At 46.1% G+C, this 17,955-nt stretch overlaps 1 protein-coding gene across 20 annotated transcripts in view; it reads left to right on the forward strand.

Moving 5' to 3' along the window:
- The window catches only part of LOC109901689 (regulating synaptic membrane exocytosis protein 2), a 230,432-nt gene that overhangs the window by 151,677 nt on the left and 60,800 nt on the right, over positions 1 to 17,955 (forward strand). For 12 of the 20 annotated variants that reach the window (XM_031786933.1, XM_031786943.1, XM_031786934.1 and 9 more), the window contains 3 exons: positions 1,015 to 1,143; positions 5,337 to 5,522; positions 7,769 to 7,881. In XM_031786933.1, coding sequence (XP_031642793.1) covers positions 1,015 to 1,143; positions 5,337 to 5,522; positions 7,769 to 7,881 — 428 coding nt within the window. The remainder of the gene's footprint in view (positions 1 to 1,014; positions 1,144 to 5,336; positions 5,523 to 7,768; positions 7,882 to 17,955) is intronic. The other 8 variants (XM_031786937.1, XM_031786939.1, XM_031786947.1 and 5 more) reach the window with 2 other exon arrangements.

Below are 17,955 nucleotides of genomic sequence, written 5' to 3' on the forward strand. Positions count from 1 at the left end.
TGTTCCCTTAACAGTCTACAGAGAGTTGGTGCGCCCCCATCAACTGTTCCCTTAACAGTCTACAGAGAGTTGGTGCGCTCCCATCAACTGTTCCCCTAACAGTCTACAGAGAGTTGGTGCGCCCCCATCAACTGTTCCCTTAACAGTCTACAGAGAGGTGGTGCGCCCCTATCAACTGTCCCCTTAACAGTCTGCAGACAGTTGGTGTGCCCCTATCAACTGTCCCCTTAACAGCCTACAGAGAGTTGGTGCGCCCCCATCAACTGTCCCTAACAGTCTGCAGAGAGTTGGTGCGCCCCCATCAACTGTCCCCAACAGTCTGCAGAGAGTTGGTGCGCCCCCATCAACTGTCCCTAACAGTCTGCAGAGAGTTGGTGCGTCCCTATCAACTGTCCCCTTAACAGTCTGCAGAGAGTTTGTGCGTCCCTATCAACTGTCCCCTTAACAGCCTACAGAGAGTTGGTGCGCCCCTATCAACTGTCCCCTTAACAGTCTACAGAGAGTTGGTGTCCCCCTATCAAATGTCCCCTTAACAGTCTACAGAGAGTTGGTGCGCCCCCATCAACTGTCCCTTTAACAGTCTACAGAGAGTGGGTGCGCCCCCATCAACTGTCCCCTTAACAGTCTACAGAGAGTTGGTGCGCCCCCATCAACTGTCCCCTTAACAGCCTACAGAGAGTTGGTGTGCCCCTATCAACTGTCCCCTTAACAGTCTACAGAGAGTTGGTGCCCCCCTATCAATTGTCCCCTTAACAGTCTACAGAGAGTTGTTGCGCCCCCATTAACTGTCCCCAACAGTCTGCAGAGAGTTGGTGCGCCCCCATCAACTGTCCCCAACAGTCTGCAGAGAGTTGTTGCGGTTCCATCAGTTGTCCCCAGGGTCATGTGAAAACCAGGTTTCATCCACATGTTCATGACCTTCTCTCTCTCTCTCTCTGTCCCACCTGACCAACCTGGTATTAAGGTATTCTTAAAACACACATTGACTCCCTCTGACCGCTCTCTTTTCGCCAGCCGCAACCACCGCATATCCAACATCAGTCGAGAAGAGGCTGTCAGGTTACTGCGCTCCACTAGGATGTCCCGAGCCCACTCAGAGGGCGCGTACTCCTCCTCTGCTTCCGTCGACTATGACTACAAGAGGTATTCACATTACAGTGTCTCTACGTATATATCCACAGTCAGCCATTTTGTGGGTCTTTTTCTCTGTAGTCGTCTGTATGACATTAAAACATTTTCTATGTGATTGTATAAAGGTGATGAACCCCACGTGATATCCTGGGTGATATCCTGGGTGATATCCCAGGTGATATCTGGTTCAGTAGCATGTCATCACAGCTCTGCTCAAGTTGTGTACTAGACCCATAAACCACACAACTTCCTCCAATTACTGTGTAATATAGAGGCTGCTGCGAGCTCTCGTGTCTCCACATCGGTTGTGACACACGTATCGTACTCTGTTGATGTTTTGTTGTCATGCCTACTTGTCTACCATCAGTGGTAAGATAACAAGTTGTGTTTGTGATCAGTGGTGTCCTGTTTGTATCTGGGTAAATAAAGGCTGGCTGGTCATTGGTAGCTCTAATGCTCAGCTCTGCAGGTAATACTGTATAAGGGCTGCATTGAACAAAAGGACACATGGCCTTTTGATGCTGCTGGTGGTAATGCTATGTTTACCTTTCCTTTATTAATGCACGGTTGTCTCTCTAACATTACCTCCACCATCTTGGATGGCCTGGATCATTATCAACAGTGGTTAACTGTATGTCTGCAGTTTGATTTGATCTGGCCCTCTATGTCTTCAAACCATGTCATTTTCATTGTGATGAAGGCCAATATGGCCGACAGGTCAGTACCACATGAGTGAAGGATATTTTTATCTGAAGAAGAAGGAGAACTGCCTAGCCATTTCTCCATGCTGACTCTGAGGGTCTGTCTGTTTCTCTTCTGTCCTGGACCTGAGTGACTTTCTCTATGCTAAGAGTGCTAAGTATGGGAAGCTCAGCACTGCCCCATGCCCAGGCTGTTCTAGCCCTATGATGGCCTAGGTTCAGGCTCAGGTTCCCCCCAGGTGCGTGTGCCAGGCCCAATGTTGTGATGTGCCAGTTCAGTGGGCTGGGCCGAGCCGAGTACTCCCAAATGACGCCCTAGTCCTAATATAATGCAATACTTTTGAGTCCTATGGGCCCTGATAAAATGTAGTGCACTAAATAGAGAATAGGGTGTCATTTGGAACGCAACGTCACACTCTCAGCACCCCCTGGAGAAATGCTGCAAATAGCTCCTCCTGGGCTCCCATCGCTGCCATCTGGCTGTCAGTCAAAAACCACACGCCGCGCATTTTCTCTCCAGGAGAAAAAAAATGGTGAGTCGTCAGAACTGAGGCAGCGCAACTGACTTTATTAAAGTGTCACAAAGTTTCCCTGAGCGAGGCCGCGGACCAGATAGCTTCACTCTCTCTGACTGTCTGTAGATTGGCAGGGAGATGAATGGTTCTCACGTCCCATGGCAGTAACACAGTCACAGAGGAGAGGAGATGTCCCTTCCACTCCCATTCCAACTGTGTGCCTTCTCTTTCTGCTATAGCCAGAACCATTAGGAGAGAGACAGAGGGAGGGAGAGTCAGAGGGAGAGAGATGGAGGGAGAGTCAGAGGGAGAGTCAGAGAGACGGAGGGAGGGAGAGACGGAGGGAGAGTCAGAGGGAGAGTCAGAGAGTCGGAGGGAGAGTCAGAGGGAGAGTCAGAGAGTCGGAGGGAGAGTCAGAGAGACGGAGGGAGGGAGAGTCAGAGAGACGGAGGGAGGGAGAGTCAGAGAGACAGAGGGAGGGAGAGTCAGAGAGACGGCGGGAGGGAGAGTCAGAGAGACGGGGAGTTAGAGTCAGAGAGACGGAGAGTCAGAGAGACGGAGAGGGAGAGTCAGAGAGACGGAGGGAGGGAGAGTCAGAGAGACGGAGGGAGGGAGAGTCAGAGAGACAGAGGGAGGGAGAGTCAGAGAGACGGAGGGAGGGAGAGTCAGAGAGACGGCAGGAGGGAGAGTCAGAGAGACGGGGAGGGTAGAGTCAGAGAGACGGAGAGGGAGAGTCAGAGAGACGGAGAGGGAGAGTCAGAGAGTAGGAGGGAGAGTCAGAGAGTCGGAGGGAGAGACGGAGAGATGGAGGGAGGGAGAGTCAGAGAGACGGAGGGAGGGAGAGTCAGAGAGACAGAGGGAGGGAGAGTCAGAGAGACGGAGGGAGGGAGAGTCAGAGAGACGGCGGGAGGGAGAGTCAGAGAGACGGGGAGGTAGAGTCAGAGAGACGGAGAGGGAGAGGGAGAGTCAGAGAGACGGAGAGGGAGAGTCAGAGAGACGGAGAGGGAGAGTCAGAGAGACGGAGAGGGAGAGTCAGAGAGACGGAGAGGGAGAGTCAGAGAGACGGAGAGGGAGAGTTGGAGAGACGGGGAGGGAGAGACGGAGAGGGAGAGTTGGAGAGACGGGCAGGGAGAGTCAGAGAGACGGGGAGGGAGAGTTGGAGAGTTGGAGAGATGGAGAGGGGGAGTTGGAGAGGGAGAGACGGAGAGGGAGAGTCAGAGAGACGGAGAGGGAGAGTCAGAGAGACGGAGAGGCTCAGAGCCCCGGGTGAGTCGCTGCGGCCCCTGAGAACAGGTCCCTGCCAGCACAGTAGATCTAGACAGTGACCTTGGATAGACGCCATGCTTCTCACACTGTTGGCTGTAGAACTAGACTAAGGTATTTGACTGTGTCCCGAATGGCATCCTACTCCCTTTATAGAGGACTACCACGGCCCACAGGGTTAAGATGGCAAGTCTATATTGAGTGGGACCTCATATTGTAGCTGCTTCAGTAGATGTATAGTTTTAGCAGGAGGAATGCAGTGGGAGACAAGGTAATAACAGTGTAGATGTTACAGTAGATGTATAGTTTTAGCAGGAGGAATGCAGTGGGAGACAAGGTAATAACAGTGTAGATGTTACAGTAGATGTATAGTTTTAGCAGGAGGAATGCAGTGGAAGACAAGGTAATAACAGTGTAGATGTTACAGTAGCACCGGTGCTGTAGTCGATCTAACTAGACTTTTAATGTTTCTACTGTGCAACAAAGGTGTGCAAAGTATTATCTGAGTATATACTGTTTGAATTAGTATTTTGACCGGTTTGAAATCCCAAGGGAATATCCTGAACAGTAGAGAGAGAGAGCGAGCTATGGTGAACTACAGTATCCATCCCAACACACCTCTAGTAAGTAACAAGTCGTTAGATTCCGACATCTCCTTTACTGTTCAAAGCCATAAGTCTCTGGACATAACGACCTGAGGTTCGTAGACCACAAATGATTATGATGATGGTCACCATCGTTAAAGTCTCAGGCAACGTAAGGTCGTTCACTGGCTGATGAAGTGTTGCGATTTGGTGGGTTACAACTGGAGTGACCGCTGTATGTTGGCTGGTGTTGAACAGGAGTGACCCGAATGCTGTGTTGCGATTGGCTGCTTTACAACAGGAAGCAGGAAGCATAGCCTCTGTTGGACAACTTTTCACTCTTAACATTTCACTATTTAACTGTGCTGCCACTGTGTCCTCTGTGTTTGTGTTTGTTTTTGGTTTTGCAAATGCTGCTCATGTCAGATGATAATCCACATCTGGTCTAAGTAAGGTATTTTTCTTCATGAGCATTTGCAACGACAATGATTTGTCTAACTGATATGACCTGATTTTCAGATTTACACATTCTATTGAGAGGTAATGACACTTACTGCCTATGAAGACGCTTATGGAACAACACGATACAAAACAACAGCAAATTCATGTTTTTATTGTACATAATGATACTGTGTAGATGTTCTTGTATGTACACGGTGTATGTATGTGAAATGCATTTTATTCCATTTTATTTCCAAACTACTCAAAAGTGCCAAAAATAGATTTTCTTTGTCTTTTTCCAACTAGATTTCAGTTGCATTTTACAATGGCAGGGCGGAGACAGCTTTCGGCATGTACCTTGCAGGAGTATAGTAAGCTAGTAGGCTGAATGGAAACCAACCAACACATGCTAATCCACGATTCTCTCACATCTCACCCAGTGTCTTTCACTCACAGACAGATTCCAAAGGGCCTCCCACTCACTCACTCAGTCACCTACCACAGGTGAGGGACACATTGTCCCCTGCCTGTCCCTGTCCCTCCCTGTCACACCTGCTATGTCCTGTTCCTACTCTACTGTAGGTGCCAGCAGGGCCCTATGGGGCCCAGTCCAGGGACCCAGGGCATGCATCACTCTGCTGTATCATGTCACCTGATCATCAGCAGCAGCTTCCTTCCCTTCTCTCAATAACGTGTTGCAGGAACCACGGAGCCGTTGACAGGCATGTGTATCACAGCAGGTCCAGGTCAGCTGACCAGCGTCCCGCGCTAGAGCGCACCACCACCTCCCGCTCGCGGTCCACGGAGCGGCCTGACTCCGCCCTCATGAGGTCCATGCCGTCTTTACCCTCCGGACGCTCCGCCCCTCCCTCACCTGCCTTAACGAGGTGACCAGACAGACACATCTACAGGAGGCTGGTGTCACTATAAATCAGACGATGGCCTCATTGTATTGGCTGGAATGGAATTCATGGATTGGAATCAAACACATGGGTTTGATGTGTTTCATACTTTTCCATTTCTGCCATTGCAGCCGTTACAATGAGCCCATCCTCCGATTTCTCCTCCCACCAGCCTCCACTGCATAGCTACTGCCCCACCAATCCAAAGAATAACAACCACCACCCACCCCTCTCTCTGCCTGTTTCACTGCAACCAACCACCAACCCCCCACCACCCACCCAGCATCCAATCAGCATCCAGCCAGCTCACCACTTTATCATTTACTCCGCCCCCCCCCTCCTAAAGCAACGAATGGTGCTGCATTTCCTTCCCCATCCCAGACTGGTAGTAGACTAGATAGTAACTCGTTTTGTTTTTGGAACACACTACTTATACACCACTTAGACTGAGTATAGTAGTGATGGATCACCATTGTGCTTTTCTTTCTTTACTAACATTACCTGTTATTATCCTGTAATTACATTTTTTTATTACAGTTTTTTTTTTCAATCTTTTGTTGAACGTCAGATCGCATGATCGCATTGGTCCACATTGAACGAACGCCCATGGGTGCTGTCCTCACTCTTTCCTTGCAGCTTGATGGTTCGAGTGAAACATGCCATTCATCACCTTTGTTGCAAAACTGATGCTACATTATCTCTAGCATGTCATGTGCCAAATGTCATTGTTTTGATGGGTTTTAGAGTTCATCAACTGGTAGGTGCTGACATGAATTAGAAGGAACCCAGATACCCTGCTTTGGCGTACACCAGATATGCAGGATTTATTCAAATCAGTCAGCAAACTACCAATTACAAATGAGCTTGATCATCTGTTATGTGCTTTTAATTCGAGTATGGTTAAGATACCAATATTCCTCAATACTAGACATTTTCAGGTAATAACTTTTAGTCATTAATGTTGAGCAAATGAAGTATTAATTCAAGCCTCAGTATTAAATTGATGCTTCTACATAGGCTGACTTCAACACATATTCTCAGAACCCCTTTTGAATACAGATGTGTTTACAGACACAGATGCTCAGAAGCCCTTTTGAATACAGATGTGTTTACAGACACAGATGCTCAGAAGCCCTTTTGAATACAGATGTGTTTACAGACACAGATGCTCAGAAGCCCTTTTGAATACAGATGTGTTTACAGACACAGATACTCAGAAGCCCTTTTGAATACAGATGTGTTTAGCAGACACAGATGCTCAGAAGCCCTTTTGAATACAGATGTGTTTAGCAGACACAGATGCTCAGAAGCCCTTTTGAATACAGATGTGTTTAGCAGACACAGATGCTCAGAAGCCCTTTTGAATACAGATGTGTTTAGCAGACACAGATGCTCAGAAGCCCTTTTGAATACAGATGTGTTTACAGACACAGATGCTCAGAAGCCCTTTTGAATACAGATGTGTTTACAGACACAGATGCTCAGAAGCCCTTTTGAATACAGATGTGTTTAGCAGACACAGATGCTCAGAAGCCCTTTTGAATACAGATGTGTTTACAGACACAGATGCTCAGAAGCCCTTTTGAATACAGATGTGTTTACAGACACAGATGCTCAGAAGCCCTTTTGAATACAGATGTGTTTACAGACACAGATGCTCAGAAGCCCTTTTGAATACAGATGTGTTTACAGACACAGATGCTCAACTGGCAGATGGTGTAAAAACACAATACAAGTCTTATGGGAGAAAGAATATCTGTTGAATACGTTCAATAGATTGAAAAAAATTCACTACAGAAAGTAAAAGGCAGTTAGTTATTAACTTGATCAGTTAATCGATCAGGTAATTGATCAGGCAATTGATCAGGTAATTGATCTGTTATGTGTCCAGCTTTCACCGATCCAACAACATGGCAGCATCCCTGGTTGAGCATGGACATGATTGTACACAACATGTCCAGTATATACAGTATGTGTTTGATACAATCTTTTTTCCATGTTTGGTTCATTACCAACCCCAGTAGACAGTAGTAGTTTGTTTGTTTGATGTGTTGATGTTTCAACAACCAGCCTGAAACCATCCTCTCCTCTTACATAACAAAGCAAAGCACGCTGGGAAATGTAGTCCTTCTGCTTGTCCGGGATCTTCCAACCAATCACAGGTCAGCTCTGTGCCTGACCTCTGATCCTTGACTCACCCGGACTGTACCACTTTGTGCCTCCCCCCGTAGGGCGAACCCCCGCAGCGGATCGGCCCAAACCAGCCCCACCAGTACCCCCATGTCCGACAGGAGAGGAGGTCGGCAACTACCACAGCTTCCACCCACAGGGACCAAGGGCAGAAGTAAGTTCTCAGCTTTATTTTCCATACCCTGCTCTGGGCCTCAGTGGCATCACTGCCACTCTGGTTGCTTTGGTTTGGTGACACCTTAAGGCTTTTCTCCATTGGTCACTATGGTCACTTACTTTGGAACAGGTTTGACTTTGATTGAAGCTTCTCTTTGTCAGAAGCAATTGTTTCTTGTTATTTACTAGTCTTTAGCTGGGTATGGCACCTTGAGATATTGGTTATTTTGTGCCATAAACCTCTGAGTGGGGAAAAGGCTCATAGCAAGTTTAACAGATACTGTTGTCTGTTGGTTCTCTCTGGTCAGTTGCTCATGAACGACAGAGCTTGGCTCAGAATTCCTTGTTAAGCTGTGTCTTCTGTTTTAGTGAGTTTGTTGTGTGTCTTATGGTCTCAGTACTCTGTATATCTTGTCAGTGTTAACCAGGGTGTCCTGTAGAAGGTTTACAACATGCATTGTAACCTTTAGTCAGTACTGAGACCATAAGTTAACCAGGGTGTCCTGTAGAAGGTTTACAACATGCATTGTAACCTTTAGTCAGTACTGAGACCATAAGTTAACCAGGGTGTCCTGTAGAAGGTTTACAACATGCATTGTAACCTTTAGTCAGTACTGAGACCATAAGTTAACCAGGGTGTCCTGTAGAAGGTTTACAACATGCATTGTAATCTTTAGTCAGTACTGAGACCATAAGTTAACCAGGGTGTCCTGTAGAAGGTTTACAACATGCATTGTAACCTTGGTCAGTTAGCGATATTGGTGATGTTGTCTCTTCATAAACATTTGATGTTTTTTATTTTAATTTATCTACTCAGTTCCTTTTTGCCATTCCTTCCTCAGACAATGGAGAAGAAGGAACAGAGCCTTGTGAAGGTCTGTAACATAGAGTGTAGGTTTGGTCTTTCACAGGAGGTGGGAGTTAGAGACTGAATCTGCCTGCAACGGCAGGGACCAATGTCCTGTTCAGTAGCACATCAAAACAAAATGTTTTACAACAGATAATGAGAATCTGTGTTCTGATAGGACAAGTTCAGAGAGAACCTCCCTGTTTCACTACGTTTCAAAACGTTTCCTCTCTACTGAACAGCCCTGATTACAGTGGTCCACAGCACCCCTTGTCTGTCTCTCACTCCCTGACTGTGTGATCTAGCAGTCCTGTGTCCTAGCTTAGCCTCCTAGGCTTCTTCTGGTTCCTACACTGGGTCAGTGTTGTCATCTAGCATCGTAGCTTCCATGTTTTTCAGTTGTCATGAGGTCTACTGTAGTTTTGTGTTCTATGTTGAACAGTCCTCAGTTTGGTGTTATGACTTCAGAGTGCTCAGGTGAGGCGTGTCACTGGGGGTTGTGGCGTGGACACGGTGCAGTAGACTATTTGTGTTTTAAACGTGTGTGATTCCGTAACCAGTGTTGTTAGTAGTAAAGTCATTTATCCAGAAGCAAAGTAATACATGATTCACTTTTTATTGAGTCTGGGAAGGTTATAATGTAGTGCCCTTAACTGTCCCTGGTACAAGAGGTATAACTGAGCTGCATGCAGAGCGTTCATCTAGTTCCTCCTGTACTGTGAGACTATCTCCTTAATGAGGAATCACAACTACTACAGACAGCGGGATCCTGCTTCTCTTACTGAAGCTCTTCAGGGTCACAGACAGAATGACATCTTAAACCGTTTGATTCATTAGCACAAATGGAATGTTCTCGTTTAACTCTCCCTAAAATGTTCTGACAGGTTGTAACAGAGTGTGTCACATGATGTAAGGGTGTGGTGATGGAAGGGAGGGGATGAGCCTGAGATCTCTGGAGCTGCGCTTTGAATTGACAGATTAGCTGAGTGGTGATTGAAGGGAGCGGGCCACGGGAGAGAAGGAGAAGGGAGCGAGAGAGAGAGGAGAGCAGAGAGAGAGGAGAGCAGAGAGAGAGAGGGAGGTAGAAAGCAGAGAGAAAGAGAGAAAGCCTAGCCGGTGCTGAGAACTTGTCAAAGCACTCCCAGAACTCCTTCATCATTGTCAGAAACCATGAGCACTCCTCTCTCCTCCTAGTCTGCAGCCAGCCAGCCAGTCTCTCTCCTGCCCTCTCTCATATCCCCCTTCCCATCTCCCCATCTCTCCTATGTCCCTCCTCCCTCTCCCTCTGTCCCCATCTCTCTCCTCTCCCCCTCTCTCCCTCTGTCCCCACCTCCCCATTCCTGTCTCTCCGTCTCTATCCTCTGTCTCTCTCCTCCCTTCCCGTTTCTCTCCTCTCTCTGTGATGGGGTAATGGCAGCGGGTGGGCAAATGGGGGAGGCATTCTAATGTATTGATCCGACCCTGGGCTAACGCTCACACAGAGCCCTACAGCATGACACAGCCAGGACTTATCTAATCATGGCACTAATGCTGCTGCTGCTGACGTGATACTGATCCATAGAGGCCAGGGGACTTGGAGTTGGCTGGGCTGGGCTGACTGGGCTGGGCTGACTGGGCTGAGCTGGGCTGGCTGGGCTGACTGGGCTGACTGGGCTGGGCTGGGCTGACTTGGCTGGGCTGGGCTGACTGGGCTGGGCTGGGCTGGGCTTGACTGGGCTGGGCTGACTAGGCTGGGCTGACTGGGCTGGGCTGGGCTGGGCTGACTGGGCTGGGCTGGGCTGACTGGGATTCAAATAGGAGGGTTGAGGTAACAGAAATCAAGGCAGAACAGGGAATGTATATCCAGTCAGGTGTGTGTGATTGTACCTTTGTGTTTCCTGCCTAGACAAAGGATCCATGTTGTTGCACCATACTGGCTTCAGTTAGATTTGTATTTATTAACCAGGAAGTCCCATTGAGCTCTGAAAACCTCTTCTACAAGGTGGACCTAGATGTTGTGATATAGTATCTGTGGTGACCCCTGTTCAACCGTCGTGCCCTGATTTTATTGTTCCTTTATGTGGACAGGGAGGTCAACATTGAGACCTGAACTAGCTCTGACGGCTTTAGCCACAAACCAAGTGATATCTAATCAACCCCTGTTCCTGTTTTTATCTATCTGTCTCTACTACGACCCCCGACCGCTCAGTGGGAACATGGGAGGAGCTAGAGCGGCCTACTGGTGACCTTTGCCCTCAAGAGCAGTACGAAGCACAGCCAGGTGTGTCTATCTACTGGTGTGTCTCAGAGCAGACTGAGCCTTACGACTTCCTGGTTCACCTCTGTCACCTTTATGTATGTGCCTCTCTGCTGAGAACTCCACGCCAGATCTGGGTCCAACACATGATGTACTTAAGCTGCACTTTATTAGTTTGCCTGGTACCATAGGAACCAATAGAATAGTCCCAGAACACGGCAAACTCGAATTTGACCCTGCCTGGTCCACACAGCCTGTACTGGATGGACTATGATGTTGTACCATCTGTATAAGCCCTATAGCCGTTCTGCCCCTCAGCCAAAACCCTTCAAATGTGATCATTTGTTGAGCCAGTATTGTATGAAGGTACTGGCTTGAATGTCCAAGGTTGTGTTGGCAGGAGCTGGAGTTTCCCACAGGTCTCTCTTCCTAGTTCCTCCTCACCCATCTGTCTGTTCATTCATTCAGTTAAGTCTTCTGTGTGATAGTAGTAGAATATCTTGGTCATGAAACATGCAGTATACTTCTTGGGCGTTCATATCTGCATGCGTTTGGTCTGCGTGTGTGTGCTTGTGTACATTTATTCTTACAAGTGTGCGGGCGTGCAAACACCTGCACAAGTCTTTGTGTATGGTCGTGTGTGTGTGTGTGTGCCTGCCTCTGTGCATGCATCCGTGTTCCATGATCTCATAAAGCTCCATCTGTGTCCCACTACCGTTCAGACTGTGAGGACAGGCCTCAGCCAGGCCCACCTGTGAATGGGAGGAAAGGCAAGTGCACTCAGGAGTGTGCCATTGCAGTGGTGTGTCCTCAATAGTGCCCTCAGGGGTGTGTCAGTGCTGTGGGACTCTGCATGCCAGTTAGAGCTTCCATAGTTAAATTAGTCGACTTTCTTCCGTGCTTCTTTCTCTCTTTTATCCACATTTCATATTTTCTGAGATGATGAATGTGATTGATTAGATTTGGGTTGATTTGCAGTGTTTAACTAACCTGGGTGAGTGTGTGGGGATGATAACAAGGATGATCTTCATCATTATGACGATGATGATGATGATGAGGGTGAGACTGATGCTAATACGTCCAGGGTTTTGTCTCCCTGAGCTCATATAGTCGTGGGTGCCCCAGCCCCATCACAACCACACACCACTAATCTACTCTGCCCTTTAATTGAAGGCTTTGAGAATCAATGTTCAGCCCTTTATCCTCATGTCACAACCACACAATTCAATAGAACAGTATTAGTTATATATACTGTGTAGCTCCATGGTCAAATCTGCCGTTTGGGATTAAAGATCATTTCAATTAGACATGTAAGATTTTCGTGCTTCAGTCAAAGCGCCACTTATTGAGATTGAAGTACATCTAGTGGAGGAAAAGGGATGCATGCTGGGATTGCAGTTTGAAGAGTTTAAGTTGAACCAGTCACCTTAGACACAACATTCATGCAACTGGTTGTTGGTCGTTAGTAGATGTTCCAATTTAAATGCTAAATGTCATTAAACTGTCGATAACAGCTTGTAAATATCATCCTTGGTAATGTGCCAACAAAAGATGTACAGATCTGCAATATTAATTTGATCACTCTGTTGTTTGTCATAGATAATTTCCTTGCACAGCAGGAAATACAAATTGTAATCTATTCAAGGTTTAAAAAGGCTTCTGAAGTTTGTAATTTCCACTTTAAAATGTCAGACTTGATTTGACCTAACGAAAAATGTATCAACCCCTACAAAAATGTCCATTAATTTACTAATTCATTATAATCCTTTTAATAATTTACATTTCCTGTTGCTACAGGATTATTTACCTGCTGTGAGAAGCAGGTTCAAATTAAGATAGTCCGGTCAATTCAAAATACCATTACCACTACTGGCCAGCAGATGGCGCAAAATTCCTAATCTTAGTAAGGAGCTGTCCATGATTGAAGTGCTGAAGCTGGCTGCCTTTCCCTGTAGCCACCTCGTTTCGCAATAAAGACACACCAGCAAACACGGTCTACATATTCATGATAATGAAACAGATTAATTAATACAGCTGTATTTTTCTTTTATCTATCCTTTAGATTGTTTAACAACATTGTTTGGTACCTAATACCCATTCAGTGTATCCCATCCATACTAATAACTTTATTTTGTTGATTCCTCCCATGCCCCTGTATCCATGATCATTATAATGTTGACCATATAGCTGACCATAACCTTCACCACAGGATGAACTGTGTTCTCTCCCAGGTGACTGTCAGTGAGGTATCTTAGGGCTTTCCTGAGTGCAGCACTATTAATTGAGAGAGAGTTATAGAAATTTGCCAACTGTTTGGTTACACCTCATGATGAATCTTGATGGAATCCATCCCACATGTTTAAATAGGAAAGGTTAATTCAATTCAAAAAGCTTTATTGCCACAAATGTACACGACAAAAAAAGTATATTTGACAAGAACACTGTCTGTTGTTGTTTGCTGATGAAAGGAGCTTCATACCTCTTTACTGTGAGTGTCATCAACAGCTCCTCTGTCTGCTGTCTGTCTCTCCCTGCCCTGCCTCAGAGGTGACATGGGAGGACCAGCAGAAAGGCCTCAATGGTTCTCTTTCTGACGGAGGAACACAGCCAGGTTTGTCTTGGGTTGTGGTCCCAAATGGCACCCTGTTTCCTACAGTATGTAGTGTACTACTTTTGACCAGGACCCATAGAGCACTACTTTTGACCGGGGCCCATAGAGCACTACTTTTGACCAGGGCCCATAGTGTGCTACTTTTGACCAGGGCCCATAGTGTACTACTTTTGACCAGGGCCCATAGTGTACTACTTTTGACCAGGGCCCATAGAGCACTACTTTTGACCAGGGCCCATAGAGCACTACTTTTGACCAGGGCCCATAGAGCACTACTTTTGACCAGGGCCCATAGAGCACTACTTTTGACCAGGGCCCATAGAGCACTACTTTTGACCAGGGCCCATAGGGAACTACTTTTGACCAGGGCCCATAGAGCACTGGTCAAAAGTACTGTACTATACAGAGAATAGGGTGTCATTTGGGATGCACAATTGGAGTGGAGACCTGATGACTTTAACCTAATCTTGGCCCCTGGGGGCCCTTCACTGTGGTTATCCTTATCCAAAGGTCAAAGAGGCTCTGACCTCTGTCCTTCTCCTCTCTGTGATGTGCAGTGATGCAGTGTAGCATGAGAGTGTTTGGTTTGGTTTGGTAAGTGGTTTGCTGAGTTCGTTTTGTGGTCGGGTCTCTGAAAACTGACATTTTAGTTTCTTTTAAACATGTCTAATTAATCTCCATAACAAAACAGTTTCTGGTTTGGGCTGTAGATTTACATGTAAAAGAGTGTTGCCAGGCAAATCAGCTGTGAATGTTTAGAGATATTGTTTCTCAATTCACTTGTTGAGTATCCATAGAAACACATATGTAAATCTACATGTATGGACGTATTTACATGTAGATCCAATTATGAACCCTTATTATGTGACTGAGTGAGTGTGTGGGACGGACTTCTGGAAGAGCTGTGTCAATGGAAATTGTATATAGGCCTTCTGGAGACAATGAACTTGATTGAAGATCATTTTGAGGTAGATGAGATGAGCATCACTGAAAGTGTTATCCATGATGATAGTCATTAGAGCTTCTCTTACTGCTGAATGAAAGTAGACCGGCTCTAACTGATACATCATGAATCCATTAGCTAACACCTTGCTAAAATGCACCATGCCACCAGGACACATTTGAATTAGAGTTGCATACTGACTGTTTTGCTTGGTATAGTTTCCTAGTTGTCACCAGTTTGCTTGCCATGGATTGCAGTGTTGTGGTATTGTTTTTTAAAAACCGTACCTCAGTGAGGGCAGTAGTTAATGACTTCAGCTTTAATGAGGCTTCAATGTTAGTCTCTCCGTCTCTGTCTCTGTCTCCCTCTCTCTCTCTGGCTCCCTCTCTCTCTCTGTCTTTCTCTCTCTCTCTCTCTCTCTCTCTCTCTCTCTCTCTCTCTCTCTCTCTCTCTCTCTCTCTTTGTAGTGCACAGATTATGATACACCCACTACTCTGTGAAAGCATAACATGTGACTGTAGCAATATGCTGAAATCAGTGAATATGTTTCCTGCTGAAGCCATCAAGATTCAACGATGATTCATAGAATGTTTGCAGTCATACTGTCAGAGGTATTGTACAACTCTGTGGGTCAGTATGCTCATACTGTCAGAGGTATTGTACAACTCTGTGGGTCAGTATGCTCATACTGTCAGAGGTATTGTACAACTCTGTGGGTCAGTATGCTCATGCTGTCAGAGGTATTGTACAACTATGTGGGTCAGTATGCTCATGCTGTCAGAGGTATTGTACAACTCTGTGGGTCAGTATGCTCATGCTGTCAGAGGTATTGTACAACTCTGTGGGTCAGTATGCTCATGCTGTCAGAGGTATTGTACAACTCTGTGGGTCAGTATGCTCATGCTGTCAGAGGTATTGTACAACTCTGTGGGTCAGTATGCTCATGCTGTCAGAGGTATTGTACAACTCTGTGGGTCAGTATGCTCATGCTGTCAGAGGTATTATACAACTCTGTGGGTCAGTATGCTCATGCTGTCAGAGGTATTGTACAACTTTGTGGGTCAGTATGCTCATGCTGTCAGAGGTATTGTACACCTTTGTGGGTCAGTATGCTCATGCTGTCAGAGGTATTGTACAACTCTGTGTGTCAGTATGCTCATACTGTCAGAGGTATTGTACAACTCTGTGGGTCAGTATGCTCATGCTGTCAGAGGTATTGTACAACTCTGTGGGTCAGTATGCTCATGCTGTCAGAGGTATTGTACAACTCTATGGGTCAGTATGCTCATGCTGTCAGAGGTATTGTACAACTCAACTCTGTGGGTCAGTATGCTCATGCTGTCAGAGGTATTGTACAACTCAACTCTGTGGGTCAGTATGCTCATGCTGTCAGAGGTATTGTACTACTCTGTGTGTCAGTATGCTCATACTGTCAGAGGTATTGTACAACTCAACTCTGTGGGTCAGTATGCTCATACTGTCAGAGGTATTGTACAACTCAACTCTGTAGGTCAGTATGCTCATACTGTCAGAGGTATTGTACAACTCTGTGGGTCAGTATGCTTATACTGTCAGAGTATTGTACAACTCTGTGGGTCAGTATGCTCATGCTGTTACAGGTATTGTACAACTCAACTCTGTGGGTCAGTGTGCTCATGCTGTCAGAGGTATTGTACATCTCTGTGGGTCAGTATGCTCATACTGTCAGAGGTATTGTACAACTCAACTCTGTGGGTCAGTATGCTCATATTGTCAGAGTTATTGTACAACTCTGTGGGTCAGTATGCTCATACTGTCAGAGGTATTGTACAACTCTGTGGGTCAGTATGCTCATACTGTCAGAGGTATTGTACAACTCTGTGGGTCAGTATGCTCATACTGTCAGAGGTATTGTACAATTCTGTGGGTCAGTATGCTCATGCTGTCACATGTATTGTACAACTCAACTCTGTGTGTCAGTATGCTCATACTGTCAGAGCTATTGTACAACTCAACTCTGTGGGTCAGTATGCTCATACTGTCAGAGCTATTGTACAACTCAACTCTGTGTGTCAGTATGCTCATACTGTCAGAGGTATTGTACAACTCAACTCTGTGGGTCAGTATTCTCATACTGTCAGAGGTATTGTACAACTCAACTCTGTGGGTCAGTATGCTCATACTGTTAGAGGTATTGTACAATTCTGTGGGTCAGTATGCTCATACTGTCAGAGGTATTGTACAACTCAACTCTGTGGGTCAGTATGCTCATACTGTCAGAGGTATTGTACACAACTCTGTGGGTCAGTATGCCCATACTGTCAGAGGTATTGTACAACTCTGTGGGTCAGTATGCTCATACTGTCAGAGGTATTGTACAACTCTGTGGGTCAGTATGCTCATACTGTCAGAGCTATTGTACAACTCCACTCTGTGTGTCAGTATGCTCATACTGTCAGAGGTATTGTACAGCTCTGTGGGTCAGTATGCTCATACTGTCAGAGCTATTGTACAACTCAACTCTGTGTGTCAGTATGCTCATACTGTCAGAGGTATTGTACAACTCAACTCTGTGGGTCAGTATGCTCATACTGTCAGAGCTATTGTACAACTCAACTCTGTGTGTCAGTATGCTCATACTGTCAGAGGTATTGTACAACTCAACTCTGTGGGTCAGTATTCTCATACTGTCAGAGGTATTGTACAACTCAACTCTGTGGGTCAGTATGCTCATACTGTTAGAGGTATTGTACAACTCTGTGGGTCAGTATGCTCATACTGTCAGAGGTATTGTACAACTCAACTCTGTGGGTCAGTATGCTCATACTGTCAGAGGTATTGTACACAACTCTGTGGGTCAGTATGCCCATACTGTCAGAGGTATTGTACAACTCTGTGGGTCAGTATGCTCATACTGTCAGAGGTATTGTACAACTCTGTGGGTCAGTATGCTCATACTGTCAGAGCTATTGTACAACTCCACTCTGTGTGTCAGTATGCTCATACTGTCAGAGGTATTGTACAGCTCTGTGGGTCAGTATGCTCATGCTGTCAGAGGTATTGTACAACTCTGTGGGTCAGTATGCTCATGCTGTCAGAGGTATTGTACAACTCAACTCTGTGTGTCAGTATGCTCATGCTGTCAGAGGTATTGTACTACTCAACTCTGTATGTCAGTATGCTCATACTGTCAGAGCTATTGTACAACTCAACTCTGTGGGTCAGTATGCTCATGCTGTCAGAGGTATTGTACAACTCTGTGGGTCAGTATGCTCATACTGTCAGAGCTATTGTACAACTCAACTCTGTGTGTCAGTATGCTCATACTGTCAGAGGTATTGTACAACTCAACTCTGTGGGTCAGTATTCTCATACTGTCAGAGGTATTGTACAACTCAACTCTGTGGGTCAGTATGCTCATACTGTTAGAGGTATTGTACAATTCTGTGGGTCAGT

Source organism: Oncorhynchus kisutch, linkage group LG13, assembly GCF_002021735.2.
Source record: "Oncorhynchus kisutch isolate 150728-3 linkage group LG13, Okis_V2, whole genome shotgun sequence".
In the NCBI taxonomy this organism is placed as follows: domain Eukaryota; kingdom Metazoa; phylum Chordata; class Actinopteri; order Salmoniformes; family Salmonidae; genus Oncorhynchus; species Oncorhynchus kisutch.